At 41.0% G+C, this 22,179-nt stretch overlaps 2 protein-coding genes across 2 annotated transcripts in view; both read left to right on the forward strand.

Annotated features, from left to right (window-relative positions):
- The first annotated feature begins 5,349 nt into the window (after positions 1-5,349).
- LOC135502561 (neural cell adhesion molecule 2-like) overlaps positions 5,350-22,179 on the forward strand; it is a 48,977-nt gene continuing 32,147 nt past the window's right edge. Inside the window, exons 1-3 of the mRNA XM_064795513.1 lie at positions 5,350-5,385; positions 5,701-5,780; positions 7,176-7,505. Coding sequence (XP_064651583.1) covers positions 5,705-5,780; positions 7,176-7,505 — 406 coding nt within the window. The 5' untranslated portion in view covers positions 5,350-5,385; positions 5,701-5,704. The remainder of the gene's footprint in view (positions 5,386-5,700; positions 5,781-7,175; positions 7,506-22,179) is intronic.
- Positions 8,453-14,783, forward strand: LOC135502573 (uncharacterized). Its single transcript, XM_064795522.1, has 8 exons — positions 8,453-8,513; positions 8,730-8,777; positions 9,043-9,090; positions 9,280-9,327; positions 10,683-10,704; positions 11,271-11,383; positions 11,665-11,882; positions 12,618-14,783. Exons 1-8 carry the CDS (start codon positions 8,453-8,455, stop codon positions 12,786-12,788), a joined length of 729 nt encoding a protein of 242 aa, XP_064651592.1. The 3' UTR covers positions 12,789-14,783.

Consider the following 22,179-nt stretch of genomic DNA (forward strand, 5'->3'; position numbering starts at 1 on the left):
TCAGTTACTTAGTATCAGAAAAGAAAATGTCGGATACCATTCGAAAGCGTGGCTTTCTCTCCCGAAATTTTAATATCATGACATTATTCTTGTAAGATAACATCCAAAATTCTCTTTTTTCGGTAGAGTGTGAAGTTAAGTACGTGAGGGCTCGATATGGCTGCTTGTATGTAATAGGCCTTTTACACGGTTTTTGTTGACATTTATGTATACATATACATGTACATGTATTTCATTTTTCAGCTTTGAGTTTTGAGCAGCCCATCCCCGTGTACCGCACAATGGTTTTTTTCTGTAATAGTGTCTTAGTTAGGTCCAGGATAGTAGCACTGGTATAGGCCTAATTCTACACAGTGCCTAGTATAGTGCATTGTATAAGTACATGTTTTGTGAATGGAAAGTGTCCTACTTCTTGTCGCACCAGAAGATGTGAACATTTTTCCAGGGGACAAAAACAAGTATATTGTGTCCAACACGGAAGGCATTAGTTGCCCCCTTCCGGAGAGTTAGCTCCATGTACATTTATAACTTTCTCACTTCGATCATTTTCCAGGTAAAACGGGTGAAGCAGTTGACAACATTGAGCGAAGCAGCCCACCTGCAGATGTATGTACCACCATGCCCAAAAGGAAGTCTCATGTCAGTATATCAAATACTTTGATTCACAATTATCAACATTGCCCACAAGCTCGCACTCTCATGGAAGGGAATGAAATGAAAAGTAGCTGGTGTGATGGAATTATGCCTTGACGTATAAACGAAATCCTTTGTTGATGCGGCCTAGCGTTCAAGAACCTCTCCCTTAGTTATAGACTTTAGTTCTAGGCGGAGCCAGCACAGCAGGATGCAAGATCTCGCACTCCCAGACCAGAAATTGATTGATTAAGATAACAAAACATGTTTCTCTCGACGTCTCGTCAACGCATTCCCCAGCAGTCAAAGGGAAAAACATCGTTGATGATTTCTTATCGCTGAAAATTTCTTTAGCGCTGATAACCCGTAATTTTGACAAACTAGTCCACTGTACCCGGTGGCCGCCATCATCAGAGTTTCACCGGGTGATTGACTTTTAATTTTATGTTCTCTCGTGGGTAGTAGGCCTAATGAGGTGGGCAGTATCATTTGCTCTGACCATGAAGTGACCGATGAGAAGTGAGATGTCAGTAGGCCAATGGGACAGTACACAAAAGGCCGATACTTAACACGCCCACCGGCCAGCAGTAGGCCTATCATCAATCTTTTTCATTCGTCATATGCATTTAATACAAACCTTCTTTTCACAATTTGATTCCGAACAAAAATCGATCACCAAGCTGTGTGTGAACGCGCAAAAGCTTTTGACTGAAGTGACAGGGCTCGAGACGTCGCATTGTGACGTCATGACGTCAGCAGACCCATCCTGACGTCGGAGCCGTGACGCGATCAGGCTGTGTCGGGAGTGAGGTCACCCGTGACGCGCATGACGCGAAGGTAAAATCGCCGCGCGGGCAAGCTGAATAACGTTAGATAAAACCAATAAACGGCGTTATATCGGATGTTAGTTGGAAATAGCATGCCGCGAAGTTACTATTTATAGCTCACAAGATCATTTGCATAAGATATTGATGACGTTTTAGTCACGTGACAGGCGGACATCGACACTTATTTCTACGCATTTGAGCTTATTCCAAAGTAAATTATCTTTGACCCTGCATTGTTTTTAGCATGAATGATACCATAGAGTAAGAGAGAGAAATATTCAGAACAATTATGTAGTATTTCCAACACTCGGACATGTGCCAGATTGAATCTAACTGCCCAAGTTAGAAAGCCTGAATCCATTACGAAACCGCATGTTTGTCCGACATTGCCTGTAATTCAGCGATGGGGAAATAGAGGGCAGCAGCTGCAGTGACGTCATCTTCGCGGAATGCTATTCAAAAATCGGGCTTCGTAAGGACACTTTCGGGACCCGTTAAATGCTACATGCAAAATCTGGGGTCGCTCAGCCATTCGGTATGGGAGATATGAGCGCACAAACAAACAAACAAACAAACAAACACACAAACTTTTCTCGAATTTATAAAGTAAGGAAAATTTCTTTAGTGCTGATAAGCCGTAATTTTGACAAATATTATAGTTTTGACTTGTACTATTTTCAGCATAATTAGCACTCCGCACAACTTTTTATTACATGAGTTCCGTTTCTTTCAATATTTGAGTTAGCAAGTGTCCAAATAAGCATGCTTATTATGAATAAACCTTCTGTGACGTCACTCTGTTTCTGCCTTATCTTGTTTTTTGGTTTCACAATCCACTCAAAAGAGAATTGTACATAAACTCAACTTGCAAAGGTTTTCAGCGAAATATAATTTCATTCCTCATGATTCTATTAAATGGTCAACATGTGTTGTTGGCTATTTCCTCTAAATAATTCATACCGAATTGGTGGTAAAGGGAAAGGGTCAAGCTGAAAAACGGGGCGAAACAAAAGCAGCAGCGGAGGCTTTGGGTAAATGTCAGCTCAACTCCATACCCAAGTAGTTGTTGGTGACGCAACCAATACCAACTATACAGATTTTGCTCCGATAGTGAAAATCATCAGCCTTTTGAGGTCAGTCCTGTGTCTGAATACTCCACTTTCACACTTTCCTAGGCCCTTGCTTGCTGAATTTGTAGGCCCTTGTTTTTGGCCTCAGTTTGAGTTGTCAGAAAGATTCCAACATAGATGTCGGAGGCCTTTGGAGGCATGGGCTTTTCTCCCTAAATTTCCTAATTGTGCTTTAATTCTGGTAAGAAAACATCTTAAATTCTCTCTTGATATAGAGTGTGAGGTAAAGTACACACGTTTGAAAGTTAACCATCGCGCCCATCGTGGTGTCATTTTTGTCCAGCAATAGCTTTGGTGAGAATCAACATATTACGTAACTTGGCCACCTCACGGCGGATTACCAAAAAAGGAACATTGTTCATAACGAGGTAACCTAGGCCTAGATTGCATCACCTGTTTGATGACAGGGGAATTCTTTGGGCCCTTTGAATTGGACCGGATCCTGAAACCCTATGAAAAGCCCAAATCTACGCCCAAATTGTGATATATACTGTGTTGGCTGAAGCTGCCTACCAGAGGGACTAGAAGTTCTGGATAATTTCGTTTGAATTAATATGGGCAGCAACCCAGAGCCGTAACTTGAGGGTTGTGTAGAAAAGAATACATGCATCCACCCAGAAAAAATGGTTTTTGAGCTTTTCGTCTAACAGAAATATGCTCTTCGTTGAATTTAGCGCAATGGAAAAAAAGGGGCTTGGCCACCTAAGAGGTCTCTGCGTTTTTCATTGTGTCTAAACACACCCCCGGGTGCTTATTTGCGTTGGCCAGAACCTTCCACGATTTGACGTCACTCCAATCACAAATAGAATTTCTCGCAGAGCAGAATTAAGACCAATGAAACCATAGGAACCCTACGTCGTTCGTAATTACTGATGGTCCATGAAAAAGAAATAGACCTCCATCCGCGTTGTACGTCATGATATGCAATGCATTGTCCTTCCATATATAGCATCAACCAAAGTTTGCATGACAGTTAAGAGACTGCGCCACCAACTCTGAATGGTCTGGCATCCATAATGCAGCAATGACAGGTTATGTCATCATTTGGCACGAGATCAATTGCAAAGTCGCTGATATTTGATGATCCTAGCAAATATTTCCTATTTTTGGAGTAGGGTGTAAATACCATGATTTGTGTCCTACCACGAGACCTACACACGGCGAAATTCGTCGGCAGGGATTGGTGATCCACTCTGCAAGGCGGCTTTACGACGTGATGATCATTTTCCATCCCGAGGTGAGTTTCCGTGTGAGACATGTGTAAAATCCTTGTGTTTGAGATTGTAATCCACCACGAGACCTACATACGACGAAATTAGTCGGCAGGAATTGGTGATCCACTCTGGTAGGCGGCTTTGCGACGTGATGATCATTTTCCATCCAGGGGTGAGTTTCCGTGTGAGATATGTGTAAAATCCTTGGGTTTGATATTTTAATCCCATAATCCGGAAATCCCGATGAACATTTGACATTTTTGAAATCCCAGAATTATTAGTTTTAATTTTGGATTTTCGGCGAAATGTGACCACACAACGTATCGATATCTGAGGTCTCTGAATCAAGAGTCGGTTAGGGGTCTAAGCATAGAAGAGGGAGCAAAAATCCAAAGAGTTTCAAAGGAATTGCGGTGGTACCCTTCCCACGAACTATTCGATCGCCAACGATAGAGTGGTGAGCGCCCCGGGGAGCGACCACGATAATGCATTTGTGTTAGTGGGTCGATTTCGCTTTGCATTGACATGTGGGGTAGAGTGATATCTTGGGCGATAGTGTTTGCATTCATACTTGGACTTGCAGTGAACGACCTTTCGCGATCCAAAGAAAATTTCCAACTTAAAATCATCGTCTGCACGAATAACTTGACCACACAGCAATATTACATACGCTACGGAAATAGTGCGCATCAAACAATAAAAAATTACTTCGTTTTAGGAAGAAATATTTCGGACATATAAGTGAAATGCAACTGAATAAGACAACCTTTTGTTGAAACTCGGCTTGACTCTATAAAGGAGACTCGGCTTGACTGCATAAAGGGAACTTGGCTTGACTGTATAAATGGGACCCGCCTTGACTTTAAAAAGGCGACTCGACTTAACTCTAAAAAGGAGAGTCGGCTTGACTGTATAAATAAAACTTGGTTCGATTTGACTGTTTAACTGGAACCCGGCTTGATTATAAAGGGCGACTCGGCTTAACTCTAAAAAGGAGACTCGGCTTGACTGTATAAATAAAACTTGGCTCGACTTGACTATTTAACTGGAACCCGGCTTGATTATAAAGGGCGACTCGACTTAACTCTAAAAAGGAGACTCGGCTTGAGTGTATATGGAGACTCCATCATTCATATCACTAGCGGAGCATTGTCGTCCAGTTTCTCTCACTTTGAACCGCATTGAGGAAATCAGGGGGCTTCTCCAGCCCTGCGAATCGAGCATTAAGCCTTGATTTCCTCAGAATCAGGTCACATAAAAAACTTGAAATATGCCATTGGAACACATTTGATCAGTTATATTCGGCTATACTAATTGGTCTTTCATCAAATATGAAGAAAAAAACTATCGGTTTTCCGTTGTCTCCTGCCTTATTGCTATTCATCACATCGTTGGTCGATTATATGAATGCAAATAATTTTCTTTCTGCTCATTAAGTTTGGTGACCTCGTTTAGCTTCTACATAATTTGGTCATTACCAGTTAAACATTACATCAGTGATGCATGGTTCATGAGTCACGACCAAAATATTTTGGAAGAGAACCACTTGGCGAACAGTTATTTCTTTTCTTCACATAATAGGTATTCTTCTTCCTCGTTATGGATACATATATGGGCGTATGATTGCAATAATTAATCCCGGACTTGTGACTTTAAAATATTGGAAAAAAAATTGGAATCAAAGGTCTCGATAGGAGGCCAAAGTACTATTATAGCCGATTTGACTTTTTTAAAGTGGAGTTGTGCAAATTTCTGCAGTTTCGTCAATAGCATGATTGTTTTGATTTTTTTCCCGTGACCATTCTTAAGGAACGCCATCTGAAGTGTGATAATGTGAGGTCAACTGGGCCTGTCACCAAGGTCGTTTAAAAGTGCTTCTTCCGTTGTTCTTTGCAGATTCATGACCGACATGTATAGTGACCGATTTCCCTTCCTCCTACTCAGCCTGGGACTCCTCCTGGCGCAAATTGTACATGGTAAGTCATGCAGTCAACCTTCGTTCCTCCTACTCAGCCTGGGACTTCTCCTGGTGAAACTCTTACAAAGTAAGTCATGCAGTCAAACTTTCTTTCTCCTACGCAGCCTGGGACTTCTCCTGATGGAACTCTTACAAAGTAAGTCATGAAGTCAACCTTCCTTCCCCCTACTCAGCCTCGGACCCCTCCTGGTGGAACTCTTACAAAGTAAGTCATGCAGTAAACCTTCCTTCCTCCTACTCACCCTGGGACCCCTCCTTGTGGAACTCTTACAAAGTAAGTCATGCAGACAACCTTCCTTCCTCCTACTCAGCCTGAACCCCTCCTTGTGGAACTCTTACAAAGTAAGTCATGCAGACAACCTTCCTTCCTCCTACTCAGCCTGGGACCCCTCCTGGTGGAACTCTTACAAAGTAAGTCATGAAGTCAACCTTCCTTCCTCCTACTCAGCCTGGGACCCCTCCTGGTGGAACTCTTACATGGTAAGTCATGCAGTCAACCTTCCTTCCCCCTACTTAGCCTGTGACCCCTCCTGGTGGAACTCTTACATGGTGAGTCATGCAGTCAACCTTCCTTCCCCCTACTTAGCCTGTGACCCCTCCTGGTGGAACTCTTACATGGTGAGCTATGAAGTCAACCTTCCTTCTTCCTACTCAGTCTGGGACTTCTCCTGGTGCAACTCTTACATGGTAAGTCATGCAGTCAACCTTCCTTCCCCCTACTTAGCCTGTGACCCCTCCTGGTGGAACTCTTACATGGTGAGTCATGCAGTCAAATACCCTTCCTCCTACTCGGCCTTGGACTCCTGTTGGTGCAACTCTTATACATCATGTGCGGCCGACTTGCTTTCCTCCTACCAAGCCTGGGACTCCTTCTTGTGAAACACTTACCTGGTAAGTCATGCACTCAAACACCCTTCTTCATACTCGGCCTTGGAGTCCTCCTTGGTGCAATACTTACCTGGTTAGTCATGCAGTCTACCTCTCTTCCTTAAAGCCTTGAGAATTAGCCCGCTACGTAAATTTGGATACCCAAATCAAATTTCCAGGGGAATCTGCAGCTTCCCTGAAGGAAACAGCCAGCATTGTAAACATCGCATCTACAGTACATGTATATGAAGTATAGCAACTTAGAGTTCGCCTGTATTAATAAGAAACACACTTCTTTCATAAAATCGCCTAGTGGTCAGTACCAAAGCAGTGGAGTAGGACAAGCAACAGGAATTTCGAGTACAAGAAGGAAACATCAACTTGTCTCCCGTTAAGTTGAATTCTGGAACCTCGGATTTTGTCTTAGAGTTCTTCAAAGTGGGCATATGGATATTTATGTGTTATAGAGTATCGTACCACTCAATCTGTTTCTTGTGGATGTTGATTTGCTCAATTTTCTTTTCAGGTGCTCTTGGAATAACTGTAGAAAATAGCCTTAGTAATTCACGTCCACGCCTCGGCGGAACGATAACGCTGGAGTGTAACATTGTTATTGGGACCGCCAAGAGTGTTTCATGGTACAAGGACAAAACTGGAAACAACAGTCAAGCAATTTATTTGACGCACAATTGTAGTGTTTTCGCAGACAAGTATAAATCAAGATTAAAAAACGTTCAGTGTGATACGCATAATTATAATTTTCAATTAAGTGATGTTCAAATTTCGGACAGCGGGGAGTGGCTGTATGAGGCAGATGGAGAAGTGGCCGAACCAAAGCTGAAATTAGATGTTTTAGGTAAGTTGCTTAAAATAGTCGATCAATCCATTCATAGAGGACTTCAGTGGTGGCAGCAAATCTGCTGGGTATTGCACTTTCATGGATTAAATTAAATTGGAAATTGAAACACACACACAAATCTTTCCTGGTTTTCAGAAGTGGCTGAAGGAGATAACAACTATTACCTGGGAAAGATTCTAAGCAATTGAAGTTCGCCTTTTCGTGAAATAGCACTTTTGGTGTTGATATGATGACATTAACTTTAAAAATATGTTCGCCTCTGTTGAACGACGTCTAATTCCCCCCCCCCCCCCCCCCCCCGATTAAATTTGCTGAGTGAGCATGGGGCAGGGGGCTTACCAAGGGGAAACGAATCATTTTCATGGTCACAGAATTATAATTTATTAGCATGCGATTATCGGGTCATATGACAAAAAAAGTACTGATTGGCAGTCATTCCTTTACCATTGTGTTTTCTCTTCATATCTTTGAGGTCCGTGTCGATTTGCCGATGAGAAGAGGCTTTCTCAAAATTGAGGCGTACTCCAAATTTATTACTACATGTAAACACCTATTAATAACAAGTATAATTGATAATAACCACATACATGGCCCGTAGCTTTCAAAGGGCCCGGAATGTCTGTATGATTAACAAAATTGGGACTTTGTTTTCGTAGAAACCATTATTGCTGGTCATTATACCGACTGTTTATCACTTTCAGCAGTGATATCATCGCAAATTATGCTCAATCTTTGGTTGGCTATGTCATTTAGGGTTGTGGTTGGGGTTATGAGAGCAATGTTAAAATGGGTTGATTTGGCAACATAACATCTGCAGGGGGGGGGGGGCATGCTGAATATATGGTGTTGTTGTACTCCTGATTCCAACTTTAATTTATTAGTATCCGATGGGATACACTGATTAGTACAAAATGTAAATGAGCTCAAGACACAAACAATTTAAAATGCTGTCTTTTGCCTTGATGTTTGTAGTGATATTCAAGCTACTAGATTATCTGAATGGCAGTACAAACTCTGCGTTCGCCTGGTTATTAGAGCAGATCTGCCCGCAGCTGTAGTTTTAACCTTAAGAATTCTTTCTGATTATACGTCGCTCTAGTCGATAATCTACCAGTGGGGGAGGGGGGGGGGGTCACAGTTCTCAAATAACATTATTTTGATATTCATTCGTCGAAGGGTTACTGAGGATTTTGTAAGTCACAAATTACTCTTATTTTACAGCGTCCAACACAAGTGACTTAAGCAATAGTGTGCCTATAAACACCACAGGTGAGTAGTTGGTCCAAAGAACATTATTTTGATATTCATTCGTCAAAGGGTTAATAAGGATTTTGTAAGTCACAAATTACTCTTATTTTACAGCATCCTACACAAGTGACTTAAGCAATAAATTATAATGAAAGACTCTGGTGTAACTAAATCATACTCAATGGGGGGGGGGGGGTCCACGGTTCTCAAAAAAAATTATTGTGATAATCATTCGTCAAAGGGTTAATGAGGATTTTGTTAGTCACAATTTACTCTTATTTTACAGCGTCCTACACAAGTGATTTAAGCAATAGTGTATCAGTAAACACCAAAGGTGAGTAGTTGTTTTGTGTCCGCTTTTTGACAGGCTTTCAATAAATCATATTGAAAGACTCTGGTGTAACTGAATTATACCCAATGGGAGGGGGGGGGGGTCACCGTTTTCAAAGAACATTATTTTGATATTCATTCGTCAAAGGGTTAATGAGGATTTTGTTAGTCACAACTTACTCTTATTTTACAGCGTCCTACACAAGTGACTTAAGCAATAGCGTATTAGCAAACACCAAAGGTGAGTAGTTGTTTTGTGTCCGCTTGTTGACAGGCTTTCAATAAATTATATTGAAAGACTTTGGTGTAACTAAACTGTGCTATGTGTGAGATCAAATCATTGATAGTATGGTTACATACCAGGACCAAGGATCTGTTGAAAGAACCTCACATGCCACAGACTCTAAAACCCTTTACTGCTGCAAGCTCAATATTTTGAGAGACAGGCGTGAAATATATACAGGCGGCGTGGCCAAATGTACTGTAATTTACAGAATGATGTGCGACATCGCGCTAAATCTTACGATTGTCAACTGGTGCTTGACCAATTGACAACGAAAATTGGGAATTTATAACTGAAATCAAGAAGAATAAATGTACGCACTTTTGCGCAAACTTGTTTTAGGAATTACACAGATTAGCCAGAGTGCGATCAGGATTCCGAACAAGGCAGTAGCCAAATCGGCGGATGACCATGCAGGCGAAATCTCGTTTTCGCATCAAGTCGCAATTCAGGGATCCTTGTCTCATAGACTGATCACTTATCCAGTATTATGGTCTATAGATGTGCCTAAACCTCTGTTGATACATCAATTCATGGAGACCAATTAAATTTTGCAGAAGCAACCCATAGCTCGAAAGAAACAAACAAAACTTTTAAAGTTGGCATCGGTTTCATCGCTGTAGGGGGCTCACTGGTGGTCATCAGCATTGTCATCGGCATCGTCATAATCGTTATCAAACACAAGAAGTCCAGTGGCAAAAAAAGGGTAAGTCACAATTTTCATTTTTGAGCACAAAAGGCCCTTCCTCAGATACGTCTGTACCACCTAGGGTCGGGAAAACGAACCATCTATTGAATTTCAGGCCGATCCGATATCCTATACAGGGTGGTCCAGAAAAATGACGATATTGGTATCATTCTTCTTCTAGAAAGATTCCCCATCCACTGGTCTCAATTGGATTTCGCATTCTGCAAAACAGGTCATCCGACGGGCTTCAATGTTCTGTCACATGTATAATGGGGTTGGATGCCCTATGGATGCCCTATTGACTTTGGCCCGATCTGAAATTCAAGATGGCTATCTGGCTGCCACAGCAGTGGTCTTCCGCCATATATCAAAGTCATACCCGCGATGCACTGGCATAATGGAAAAGCTGCAATATCCAATGACAGAAACGGATGACGTATCGCTCCACACCTAGACCAAGCAACCATGAATTACCAGTCATTTTGCGATGCTATACCTTAGGCTTGGAGGAGGGAGCAACGGGGACTTGCTGTGCTCTGTTTTTCATATGAATTCGTCATTTCAAATCGCTATGCAAATGTCTTATTTCGGCTCCTTTACTCTAATGCATTCCTCCTTTCTTCAGGTGATGATCAGGAATCGCAAGAGTAAGTACGGTTAAAATATCACAGTGAGTCTACAAAGACAAAACGTGTTAAATTGCATCCTGGCATAACCAGTGGTTTTCAATATACTCCGCCTAGTGTCGATCAGGATGGATAAATTGATGAATAAGTCAGCATTTCTGCACTCCACCCAAATCCCTCCATTTGACATATGTGACTGTAACTTCAAGCAAAATGTTCCGTGGCAAATTTTCTTCCCTGTAACTGCTGGGATTTTTTTCTGAAGGGGGTCTAGTAAAAAATGATGAGAGGCTTGTTTTTGATTGATCATCTAGATGCTCAAATTTATCATGATTGGTGTGATTTTCTTTGAAAGGCGCATGAATTTTGTCATAATTTCTACCATTTGTATCAATCACCTTGCTACAAAAAATTAGCATCTTCTATGTCAGAATTTTAAGGACCATTCATCGCCCCGGCTGATCATTCACTTGATATAGTACTGACTTGCCTCTGCATACGTACCGTACCCTATTCTTATCCTGGTGACTAAGGCGTTCTTCCGAATGCATGTTTTAAGCATATTTTGTTTTTAATTGTTTCCGTAGCAATGTGGTAACTGGCCAGTCAGCCCTATTAGGAGGTCAAGTCAATCATGCGATGCGTCTCTCCCTTCCACGTTCAGAATGCGACCCTAATGAAAATCGCAAAGTTGCAAAATGTAAGTTCTGCCACTGGATGAGTTAGATATACACTTTGCTCGCCACTGCCATGACTCTGAGAGGAATTCATAGAAATTAGACATTGCTCGCATTACCTAATGATGTGCATCGGGCTAAATTTCAATGGGAAATTGGGAAAAAAATGTCAAAATGAAAATTTGAAATTGATCCGCAATCGAACTTCAAAAATATGTACATGTATTTGTTTTCTTGAGACATGTAAAAATTTGGAAATCGTCTATCATTTTTCTTCCCTAACCAGTAAAAATAAATTTTCCAGCAAAACTCCGAACGCCTGATGTCGTGTCGGACACGAATCAGTACGCCGAGAGTGCGGCTCTCCACGTGCCCGTCGGCAAGAACGGGAGTCAGAAGAAGGTTCGCCCGACATTGCTCAGGCCGACACAGCCAGCTAGTCCTGCTAAGGAACATCTATACGGGAATGTGAAAAGGAAGATCCAGCCACAGCAAAAGAGTGGCAGTGGAGGTGTACCGAAGGTGAGTTGACCCTCAAGTGACCTGCGATGTCCTGAAAATATGAAACACAGTAACTCAATTTTTGGAGCCAAATATATACATGTATATATACATTTGTTTCTGGCACCTATTGAATAGTCGGCCTTTCACAGGCCTATGAGACAGTACAGAATATTACTCGATAAAACTTCGTTTCTCACACGATAAATTATTTCAACATATTTTGCAACACGTCTGGCAATACAAGAGTTCTTGAGCATAGTTTAATGAATGATGACCTCCTACAGCTCAGTATCCCCTTTAGCACATAGCACTAACAATAGAAATGCCTCATATCCGTAAATTTTGGAAGATAGCCTAATGCAAACATCCTGGCACCAGTTGTTGTAAATACTCAGCCTCTCGGTATTTCAGTCATAGGAGTAAAAAGCCTGATCTCAGGATGAATGTAACTCCTGACGGTTGTTATTTAGGCGGATTACGAAAATCGTATTTTGAAATTGCATGAAATTGCAATTTAGGCGTGACCTTTATCAAACGTTTTGACAACCCTCGAACAGTAATTTTAATTCTATATATTTTCAGTGAAAACACGAACAACATAAAATCAACAGGCACCCAAATATATGTCCTGGTTTATGGTAATACCAATAGATCGTATAGTATTGTCGCACATCTAGCAAGGTGCTTAAGTCCAGTCTAAGATTCAAGATGTGTGCAACAACAGTTACTGAGGTCTCCATCTGTTTTTTTCAGCCAATTGGAGTGGATGGCACAGTGTACGCGAAACTTTCGTTCCAACCTGCTAAACACGACCATCGTGTAAGGCGGACTGAAGAGCCATCACCATACTCAACTGTCGATTTCAGCCGAAAGGCGCCGCCTTTGGAAGAGGAAGAAGAAGTACTTGTGCAGTACATTACTTAGTTACGAAATTGGCCTTTGTGCATCTTAATCTCCTGGTGACACATCATACACACGAAGTAATCATTGAAGATTTCCTGTACATGTGTATCTGGCCCATTGAAATAGGCTCGGATGCAGCTGTACATCGAGCCTATATGCAATCAAACAATCAGGAATGTAATTCAGATCTCGATGCGACATTTATTACAAGGGGACAGTTGTATTTTCTGCATGAAATGCTCTATTTTAGTAACCAGTCTGTGCTCACTTGTTTCAAATCTGTTTCTGCATGTAATTGGATTTTGTGTGCTTAGATGTACAGTGCTTATAGAATATGCGCTGATTATATATTCGGTTATATATCACGGCAAAGCTCATTTAAAGGGACCACCTGGGCGAGGGGTAACCTGGCCAGAATAATACGCCTTCTTGCCATTATGCGTCGCCACTTGTAGTAGCAGACTGATGCTGATCTCTAAATATGATTTTCGTCTGTGTAGCAAGGCATTTTTGAACATGGCTTGTGGATTTCAGGCAGGCCTTGGCTTACACCCTGTTCTAGTGCATTGTTTACTGCAGTTCAATGAATTTTTAATCACCTTTGAACATTCGGTTTTCTTTTTTGTTCATTTGAGTTTTATGTACATAAATGTATCACTCAGTGCTTTTACATATTTGTTAATAGGTTACATGTGCAAACATGTTGATGATGTTATAATTATATAGTCATGTATATGTAACTAGACACATGAAGTTTGCACTAGATTTGGCCGAAGGAAAAGGTTGGTAAAATGATGAGTTAGGTTCGGAAATGACTATTTGGGACAATTTTGAGAACAAAATGGTTTCAAGATTGAAATTCCAGGGGTATTGCCTCCGTAGCCTCCAACGCGCATTGTCTGGAACCTGAGCAATGTCAATACATTGAGGTTCAAGATCAAATTATATGCTTGGAAGGAACTTGAGAATCAGAATGCATTGACTTTATGTGAAAAGACCATTTTATGAATTACGTTTTGCATTTCAAATTGAACCGGATTGTCAAACATTATAAGAAAAAACAACTCAGAAAATTCAGATACGGCTTTGGTCTCGTTTTGGAGACAAACGCCTGCGCTTCACGTGACGGCAACAACTCTGGCTCGGTGTCTGTTTAAAGCTTAGAAATCATTCAATTTACATTCAATATACATGAACAAGCATCAGTCTATGTATATGTACATGTATATCATAAATTTCGGTAGTTTTATGGATGGTTTCATGGGCATGGTTTTATGATTTTGGAATGTTCTAAGGTTAGAACCAACTCTGAGATACAGGTTTTTGATACTCCTACTATACCTCGTATATAGAAATTTGAGATATCGAGAGGAGGAGTAGATTGAACACAACTGGTGCCAGGATGACGACGTGCCGGTTGTACACTAATCTAAAAATCTAAATCTAATCTAAATCTTTCCAGTCTAGTGACTTTTTGTTAAGTTTGTTCAAGATGTGAAGGCCTCGTTTATTAAGGGTTTTGTTCATGTTCGTTATAATTGTATGTATTTTGTACCTTGTGATGTTGGTAATAATGTAATGGATATTTTTGTGTTACACGAAAATCAATCGATGCATACGAAATAGAAAAAATGCATCAATGTAAAATATTACCCGGTGATTGTTTATTTGTGTGTATGGAAAATATGACATCTTAGATAGTTGCATTATTTTATTTTTCGTTTCATAAGTGTGCCTGTCAGTTGAGTTTTCATTAAGGGGCAACTTATTGATGTTATTGAGTAGTATCATTTTAGATATTTTGTTATACACATTTTGTAACTTGTTACACGGGTTTTAAAAACTCTGGAAATTTTTTTATTTTGTGTCAGTCCGAACGATTCCAAAGACAGTATTTGTAAGATATTATCCCTATCGTTTGTTAGGTCGTGATTTCAAGATTTCGATTTTTGCGGATCTGTTTCCGAAATAAAACATTGGTTGTACATGTATTTTAACACTGGTTAACCGCATGCAATAAACATGTGTAGATAATTTACATTTGTCTTCGTTTTGTCCTTTAGTTGATATATGTGCTTTTATTTTAGCTTGGACAACTTGCGTATGGGATATATGTGGCGAGGAGGATAAAACCCCTGCTTGCCACTAAATGACTTCACTGGGCAGTTATCATGGATTGACGAATCTGTGCAGTTTGCAATTGACGAACTCATAAACGGGCGAAAGACAGTAATAGGCAGTTTTCGGGAAACCCCAGGAACGGGAACATAAGCGTGTCGAACAGTGGGACAGGCGGTCGCGTTGGCGTTTCGGCAACTTTGTACATCCCCTGAAACGCCAAAGTGACCGATTATCCCATTGTTTCGCCTCCTCATGATGTCAAACAATGGGAAAGGTGTTCACGTTGGCGTTTCGGGATATCTTCCAAAGCTCCCAACTATACAGTGCCTTCTTTGGGTCCAATAAAAGGCATTATACGGCGCCACCAGTTGATTATCATACCACACATACTGTGTTAACTGTTCGCAAGGGAGAAAAACCACTTGCGGCGCAACCAACATTGGTGTATGACTGCTCCGAAACAAAGGATGCAATACATATCAATACATTGAGGGTCAAGATGGAGAGTCTGAGGCCTTATCAATGTTTCAACTAAATGATGATTTATTTTTTTGGGGGGGGGGGGGGGGTCACAATTACGCTAGCAAAATCATTTTCTTTGTGTATACTTTTATTCTGAAAAGTCGTCGGACTTTTGTCGGGGGTCATAGGCCTTCCCATATTTGAATCTACCACCTTCTCACTTTCCTAGGGCCTTGCTGGCTGAATTTTTAGGCCATTGTGCTTGGCTTCGGCTTCAGTTATCAGAAAAGAAAATGTCGAATACCATTCGAAAGCGTGGCTTTCTCTCCCGAAATTTTAATATCATGCCATTATTCTTGTAAGATAACATCCAAAATTATCTTTTTTCGGTAGAGTGTGAAGTAAAGTACGTGCGGGCTCGATATGGCTCATGTCATTATGTCAAATACATGTACTTTGATTCACAATTATCAACATTGCCCACAAGCTCGCACTCTCATGGAAGGGAATGAAATGAAAAGTAGCTGGTGTGATGGAATTATGCCTTGACGTATAAACGAAATCCTTTGTTGATGCGGCCTAGCGTTAGTTCAAGAACTTTAGTTCTAGATCGCAACGTACACAAAATTAGTTTCTTTTCTACTGAGTTTTATCCGTATACGTATAAGGATCTGTGATAAGTCGCATTTCTCAACCACCCTATATCGGTCTTTATATCGATTTAAAGCAAACAACTATTAAACCATAGTATAGCAAATTAAATTGCACCCACGACTGTCACACAAGGCAGCCGTTGCGCTCATTTTCCCCGTCAGACCGTTCGTTGGCTTCCTCCGGCTGCACTTGTGCTCGGGTTAGTTATTCAGTCAGGTTTTTACTTCAAGTATAAAGCTTGTATCGGAATTCGCTATTGAACTTTGCTGCCTTGACACAAAGTTTGACAAAATGGCGTGGAATTTGAGATCGCCTACGTTGCTCGCGCTGATCATTTTGTTGTTCTTTCAAATCTTTTCAACAATTCATGGATACTGTGGCGGCTTCAAGAGGGAGTGCGAAACATGCACGGACAAGAGGTTTGAAAGTGCAGGAAGTTTAATCAAAAAGCTGCCTGATATTGCGGAGAAGAAAGTCTGTGCAAAAAAGTGTCTCAAACTGGCTGACTGTCTGTCGTTCAACTTCAACGAGGGAACGAAAGAGTGCGAGTTGAATGATGCAACCTCGACTTCCTTGAAAACAGATTTGGGATGGGAGTACTTTAAAAAGGTGAGCATTTTTCATTTTGTACCAGACAAGTGTGAAGACAAACACTTGAAAGAGTCCTTGGCCTGGTTGTTCAAACCAAAGTTTGTCACTAACGCTGGCGTAACCTTAAATTGGCGCTAAGAGAGCCTTCAAAAGTTTTAGAAAGACTCTGTTAAACATTTCCAACATTTTGGTCCAAACACGAATTCATTCACCGACGCACGACCATCAGCGTCCGCGTTAAGTATTACTAGGGAGTTTTTCCTAAAGCCCCGAAACGCCAGTGTGAATGCCTCTCCCAATGTTCGATCCGCTGATAAAAATGTCAAAAGGATCATAGGCATATCCCTTTGTTCGACTTCGTTATCAGGAGGTCAAACAATGAGATAGGCGTTCACGTTGGCGTTTCGGGGATTTGCGAAAACTCCCTATTGTCTAAACAACATCAATACTGCATTTGATATTCAGTACGTATTCAAGCATTTGGATATTTTCTAATTCCATTACAAATTTCAAATTTTTAACGAACGGCGTTGGTTTTTGATAGTCGGTAAGCCAGCAATCAACCCTTTGACATTCAAGGTATTTCCACAGGAAAGTGTTTGCGTTACCATGAAGACAAAGCACAATTTTACAAATATCGATATAACTTTCCGATGTGCGACAATGAGGCATAAAAGGCTCGGCCCCGGGCACTCAAGCATCTTTATACACTGTTGGGCAAAATGGTTGTCGCCCCTGCGATGGCAGATATGATTTCATATCCATTTTTAATTTATTTTGATATGATAAAAATTAATGAGTGGAAACTTTGCAGTTGTACACACATGGTATTAGTGGGTGTTTTTGGACCACAAACTTGCACATGTTTGCCATCAATTGCTTATTAATTGACATTTTATCTACGGAGGCTCATCAGGGACCTAAACTATGGAAAACATATTTGTCATTGTTTCACTCTGTTCTCTCCATCTGACCAGATTTGATTGTCCAAATTGATAGGATTTGCACAATTGGGTAATTTCTCACTGCTTGCATACCTAATATCGCGTATTGCCCCCACGGGCTGCAATGAGCGCTGCAATTCGTCGAGACATGCTTGTAACGAGGCTTTGTATCCTTCGTTGGAGGATTTCGCCCCAAATACGGACAATTGCATCACCAAGGTCGGCAAGGTTCTGAGGCTGAGGGTCCAAATTTTCGAGTTCTCTGCCGATTTGGCCCCACAGGTGCTCTATGGGGTTCATATCCGGGCTGTAAGGAGGCCAGTCCAGACGGTTGACGTCTTGTTCGTGCAAGAATTTGTTCACTATTGCTGCTCTGTGGGGTATGGCGTTGTCGTCTGCTAGTGTCCAGTTGTTGCCGAAGTGGGCCCTTGCTTCTGGCAGCAAGTGATCTCTGAGGATCTCCAAGTAGAGGAGACCGTTTACATTTTGCTCTAGGACGCGGACTGCAGGTTTTCCATGATAATGAATGGCGCCCCAGATATGGACTGAACCACCTCCAAATGGAACACGCAGGCCTACACAGTCTTCCCGAAGCTGCTCGCCTGGTAATCGACGAACTTTGACCCTGCCATCAACACGGAACAGCAAGAAACGGGACTCGTCACCAAAGACGATGTGGCGCCACAATTCGTCCGGCACGTCAGCATGCGCTCTCGCCCACAGAAGCCGTCGACGTTTTGCCGCATCTGTCAATTTTGGACAGACTACCTGCCTTCTTGCATGATACCCGGCAGCAATCAGCCTACGGTTTACCGTTGTCCGACAAGCGTCAACATTATCCAGGTTGTGCCAGTCATTGCGCAGCTGTATCGTCGTTTTCTTACGATCTGCACGGCAACGACGCAAGAGATGACGGTCGTCTCTTTCATTAGAGATGCGAGGACGACCAGTAGATCTCCCAACGTTAACATTACCGTCCTGTCGCCACTTCGAAATCCACCTTTGCACCGTCCTTTTCGAAAGTCCCATCACTTCGGCGATGGCGCCAGGACCTTCCCCGCTGCGCTACCTTCCAATGGCCTCACCTCGCTGAATTTGGCTGTATGGGTCGGGCATGACAAGTTCTGCATTGGCTGGTCAAGAAAATCCAATAGGATTGCGTTGGTTAATCAGGAGAATGCACGAACACCTAGTCGGCTGTGAACTAGCCATAGAACCGAAAGGACATGGTCAGCAGAAACACTCCTTTTATAGTGTCTCACTTCACACAACTGCCATACCCTGTGACAAAATTGAATTAGGTCACTCATGTCAATTTCAATCTAAGAATGAAAGAAACCTGACCATGATTGTGGAGAAATATGGATATAAACCTGAAACTCACAATTTTCTATAGGGGTGACAACCATTTTGCCCAACAGTGTATTTAAACCTTTGTACTCCAATTACTGTTAGGCCCGTTGCAGTGTTAGATCACGAGCTACAATACAATACGTATGATGTATTGGAGACTGCTGAATAGGCTTATGAGTTTGAAACGATTTGGATCATGACCGTTTACATGTATATAAGCATAAGGATAAGAAACTTAATCGCTTATAGTTGCTTGATTGTTGTCACAAAATACATGCCTCAAATAGTGTAACTCGTTTAGAAGCCATTATTTTGCTAATAAAGAAATGCTATTTTATAAGCTATTTTAACGGGGTTCTAAAACACCATCAAGATGGCGCTGCATATTGTAAACAAACTCGATGAGACAAGACCACAATTGATGTTTTAAGCCTTTTAGCAGTTAGATTGTCAATGTTTGACCGCGACGCATCAAATACTGCGTTCGGTTGTGAATCTGAAATTTAGATTATGTTATTCCGGACAGTCGGGCAAGTAAATGGTGAAAAATAAACTGGTAGTTGACCACGGAAATTTTTTGATAATCGACAAATTAGACAGACTTTGATATTTCCACTCTTTTCAGCCAACTGGCAGAAAAAACTCAAAACACGCCCCCTATTACCCAATTAGCAAAATTCGAAATCAATTTGTTCATCAAATAATTTCTTTATATCTGTAGACTTGCCACAGCAAATATTTTTTCAATACCTTTCCAAATATGTACTTGAGAGTTAAAAACATGCACTCGTCTAATTGATAGGCCTCGACCCTCCAACCTATGAATATTCATTAGTGGTCTTGTCTCAATGAAGGTAGATTTCAGGGGTTAACATTTTGAGAATTTTTTCAAACTAATGTAGATGACATCCCACAACTCTCCAACAAAGGAAAGTCATATCTGGACATTTTTGGAGAAATGAGAGACATTTCAAAGTGTGGTACAACTGTGCCAAAGCGACGAAAGAGGACAAAATCGACAAAAAGTCATGATTTTGCAGCCAACAGCACCAAATTCAAAGACCAGCCCTGGCCAGAATAAGCAAGCTATGGAGCTGAAAATTTAGGAAGTGATTTAGAAATATCTATTCTGCTTAGGGAACAACTTTCAGAATCAAGGCCTAAGTAGTTTCAAAGAAATTACAAAATGAATGGCAACACAACAAATCTTGTAAAAATGAAACCGAACTTAGACCGGGGCTAGGTTGACTCATATTTGGGTCAAATTAAGTTTTTTTCTCATTATTTTAGCTTGTTTTGACCTTAAATCATCAGCAATACAATATTCTAAATGAATTAGAGTGATTTGAGCACATTCAAATTTTTCACTAAATTGACCCAAAATGTAGTGTAAATGGAGGCATGACCACAATTGATTTTTTAAGCCTTTTAGCAGTTAAATTGTCAATGTTTGACCGCGACGCATCAAATACTGCGTTCGGTTGTGAATCTTAAATTTAGATTATGTTATTCCGGACAGTCGGGCAAGTAAATGGTGAAAAATAAACTGGTAGTTGACCACGGAAATTTTTTGATAATCGACAAATTAGACAGACTTTGATATTTCCACTCTTTTCAGCCAACTGGCAGAAAAAACTCAAAACACACCCCCTATTACCCAATTAGCAAAATTCGAAATTATTTTTTTCATCAAATAATTTCTTTATATCTGTAGACTTGCCACAGCAAATATTTTTTCAATACCTCTCCAAATATGTACTTGAGAGTTAAAAACATGCACTCGTCTAATTGATAGGCCTCGACCCTCCAACCTATGAATATTCATTAGTGGTCTTGTCTCCGATCCACGGCCAAGGGAAAATCAAGTCATCAAATAAAGTTAGATTTTTCGCATCAAATCAGAGTTATTAGTACTTTTCTGCTATGAAATAAGTCTTCAGACTATAAGTTATCATTTGAATAACGAAAAGTGCTGTTTTGATGGGGAAAAATAGGGTTTTTAAAACCAAATAGCCGGGCACCGATCTTCCAAAATTAGCGACGGTTTCAAAACAGTCTCCCAGAAATGGGGCAATCTCTTCATTATCATAATGGGATTTGGAGGCATGTTTACAGATTTTACAAGTTCGAGACCTGTAAGACCTAAAACTCGCATAGATCCCCTCTATTTGTCGAGTTAGCGCCCCTGTAAGATCATGCATTTGCGGACACTAGAACGAAATCTTCCTGCGGATATCGCGGTTTCGGTGATGATTTAAGCAGAAATTGACTGTTCTTAGAGTTGTATGGGACAGAAATGAGTTCATACTTCATGAATTTTCAGCATAATTAGCACTGCGCACAACTTTTTATTACATGAGTTCCGTTTCTTTCAATATCTGAGTTAGCCAGTGTCCAAAAAAGCATGCTTATTATGAATAAACCTTCTGTGACGTCACTCTGTTTCTGCCTTATCTTGTTTTTTGGTTTCACACTCCACTCAAAAGAGAATTGTACATAAATTCAACTTGCAAAGGTTTTCAGCGAAATATAATTTCATTCCTCATGATTCTATTAAATGGTCAACATGTGTTGTTGGCTATTTCCTCTAAATAATTCATACCGAACTGGTGGTAAAGGGAAAGGGTCAAGCTGAAAAACAGGGCGAAACACAAGCGGCAACGGAGGCTTTGGGTAAATGTCAGCTCAACTCCATAACCAAGTAGTTGTTGGTGACGCAACCAATACCAACTATACAGATTTTGCTCCGATAGTGAAAATCATCAGCCTTTTGAGGTCAGTCCTGTGTCTGAATACTCCACTTTCACACTTTCCTAGGCCCTTGCTTGCTGAATTTGTAGGCCCTTGTTTTTGGCCTCAGTTTGAGTTGTCAGAAAGATTCCAACATAGATGTCGGAGGCCTTTGGAGGCATGGGCTTTTCTCCCGAAATTTCCAAATTGTGCTTTAATTCTGGTAAGAAAACATCTTAAATTCTCTCTTGATATAGAGTGTGAGGTAAAGTACACACGTTTGAAAGTTAAGCATCGCGCCCATCGTGGTGTCATTTTTGTCCAGCAATAGCTATGGTGAGAATCAACATATTACGTAACTTGGCCACCTCACGGCGGATTACCAAAAAAGGAACATTGTTCATAACGAGGTAAAACGTAGGCCTAGATTGCATCACCTGTTTGATGACAGGGGAATTCTTTGGGCCCTTTGAATTGGACCGGATCCTGAAACCCTATGAAAAGCCCAAATCTACGCCCAAATTGTGATATATACTGTGCTGGCTGAAGCTGCCTAC

The sequence above is a fragment of the Lineus longissimus genome, chromosome 18 (assembly GCF_910592395.1).
Source record: "Lineus longissimus chromosome 18, tnLinLong1.2, whole genome shotgun sequence".
Classification (NCBI taxonomy): domain Eukaryota; kingdom Metazoa; phylum Nemertea; class Pilidiophora; order Heteronemertea; family Lineidae; genus Lineus; species Lineus longissimus.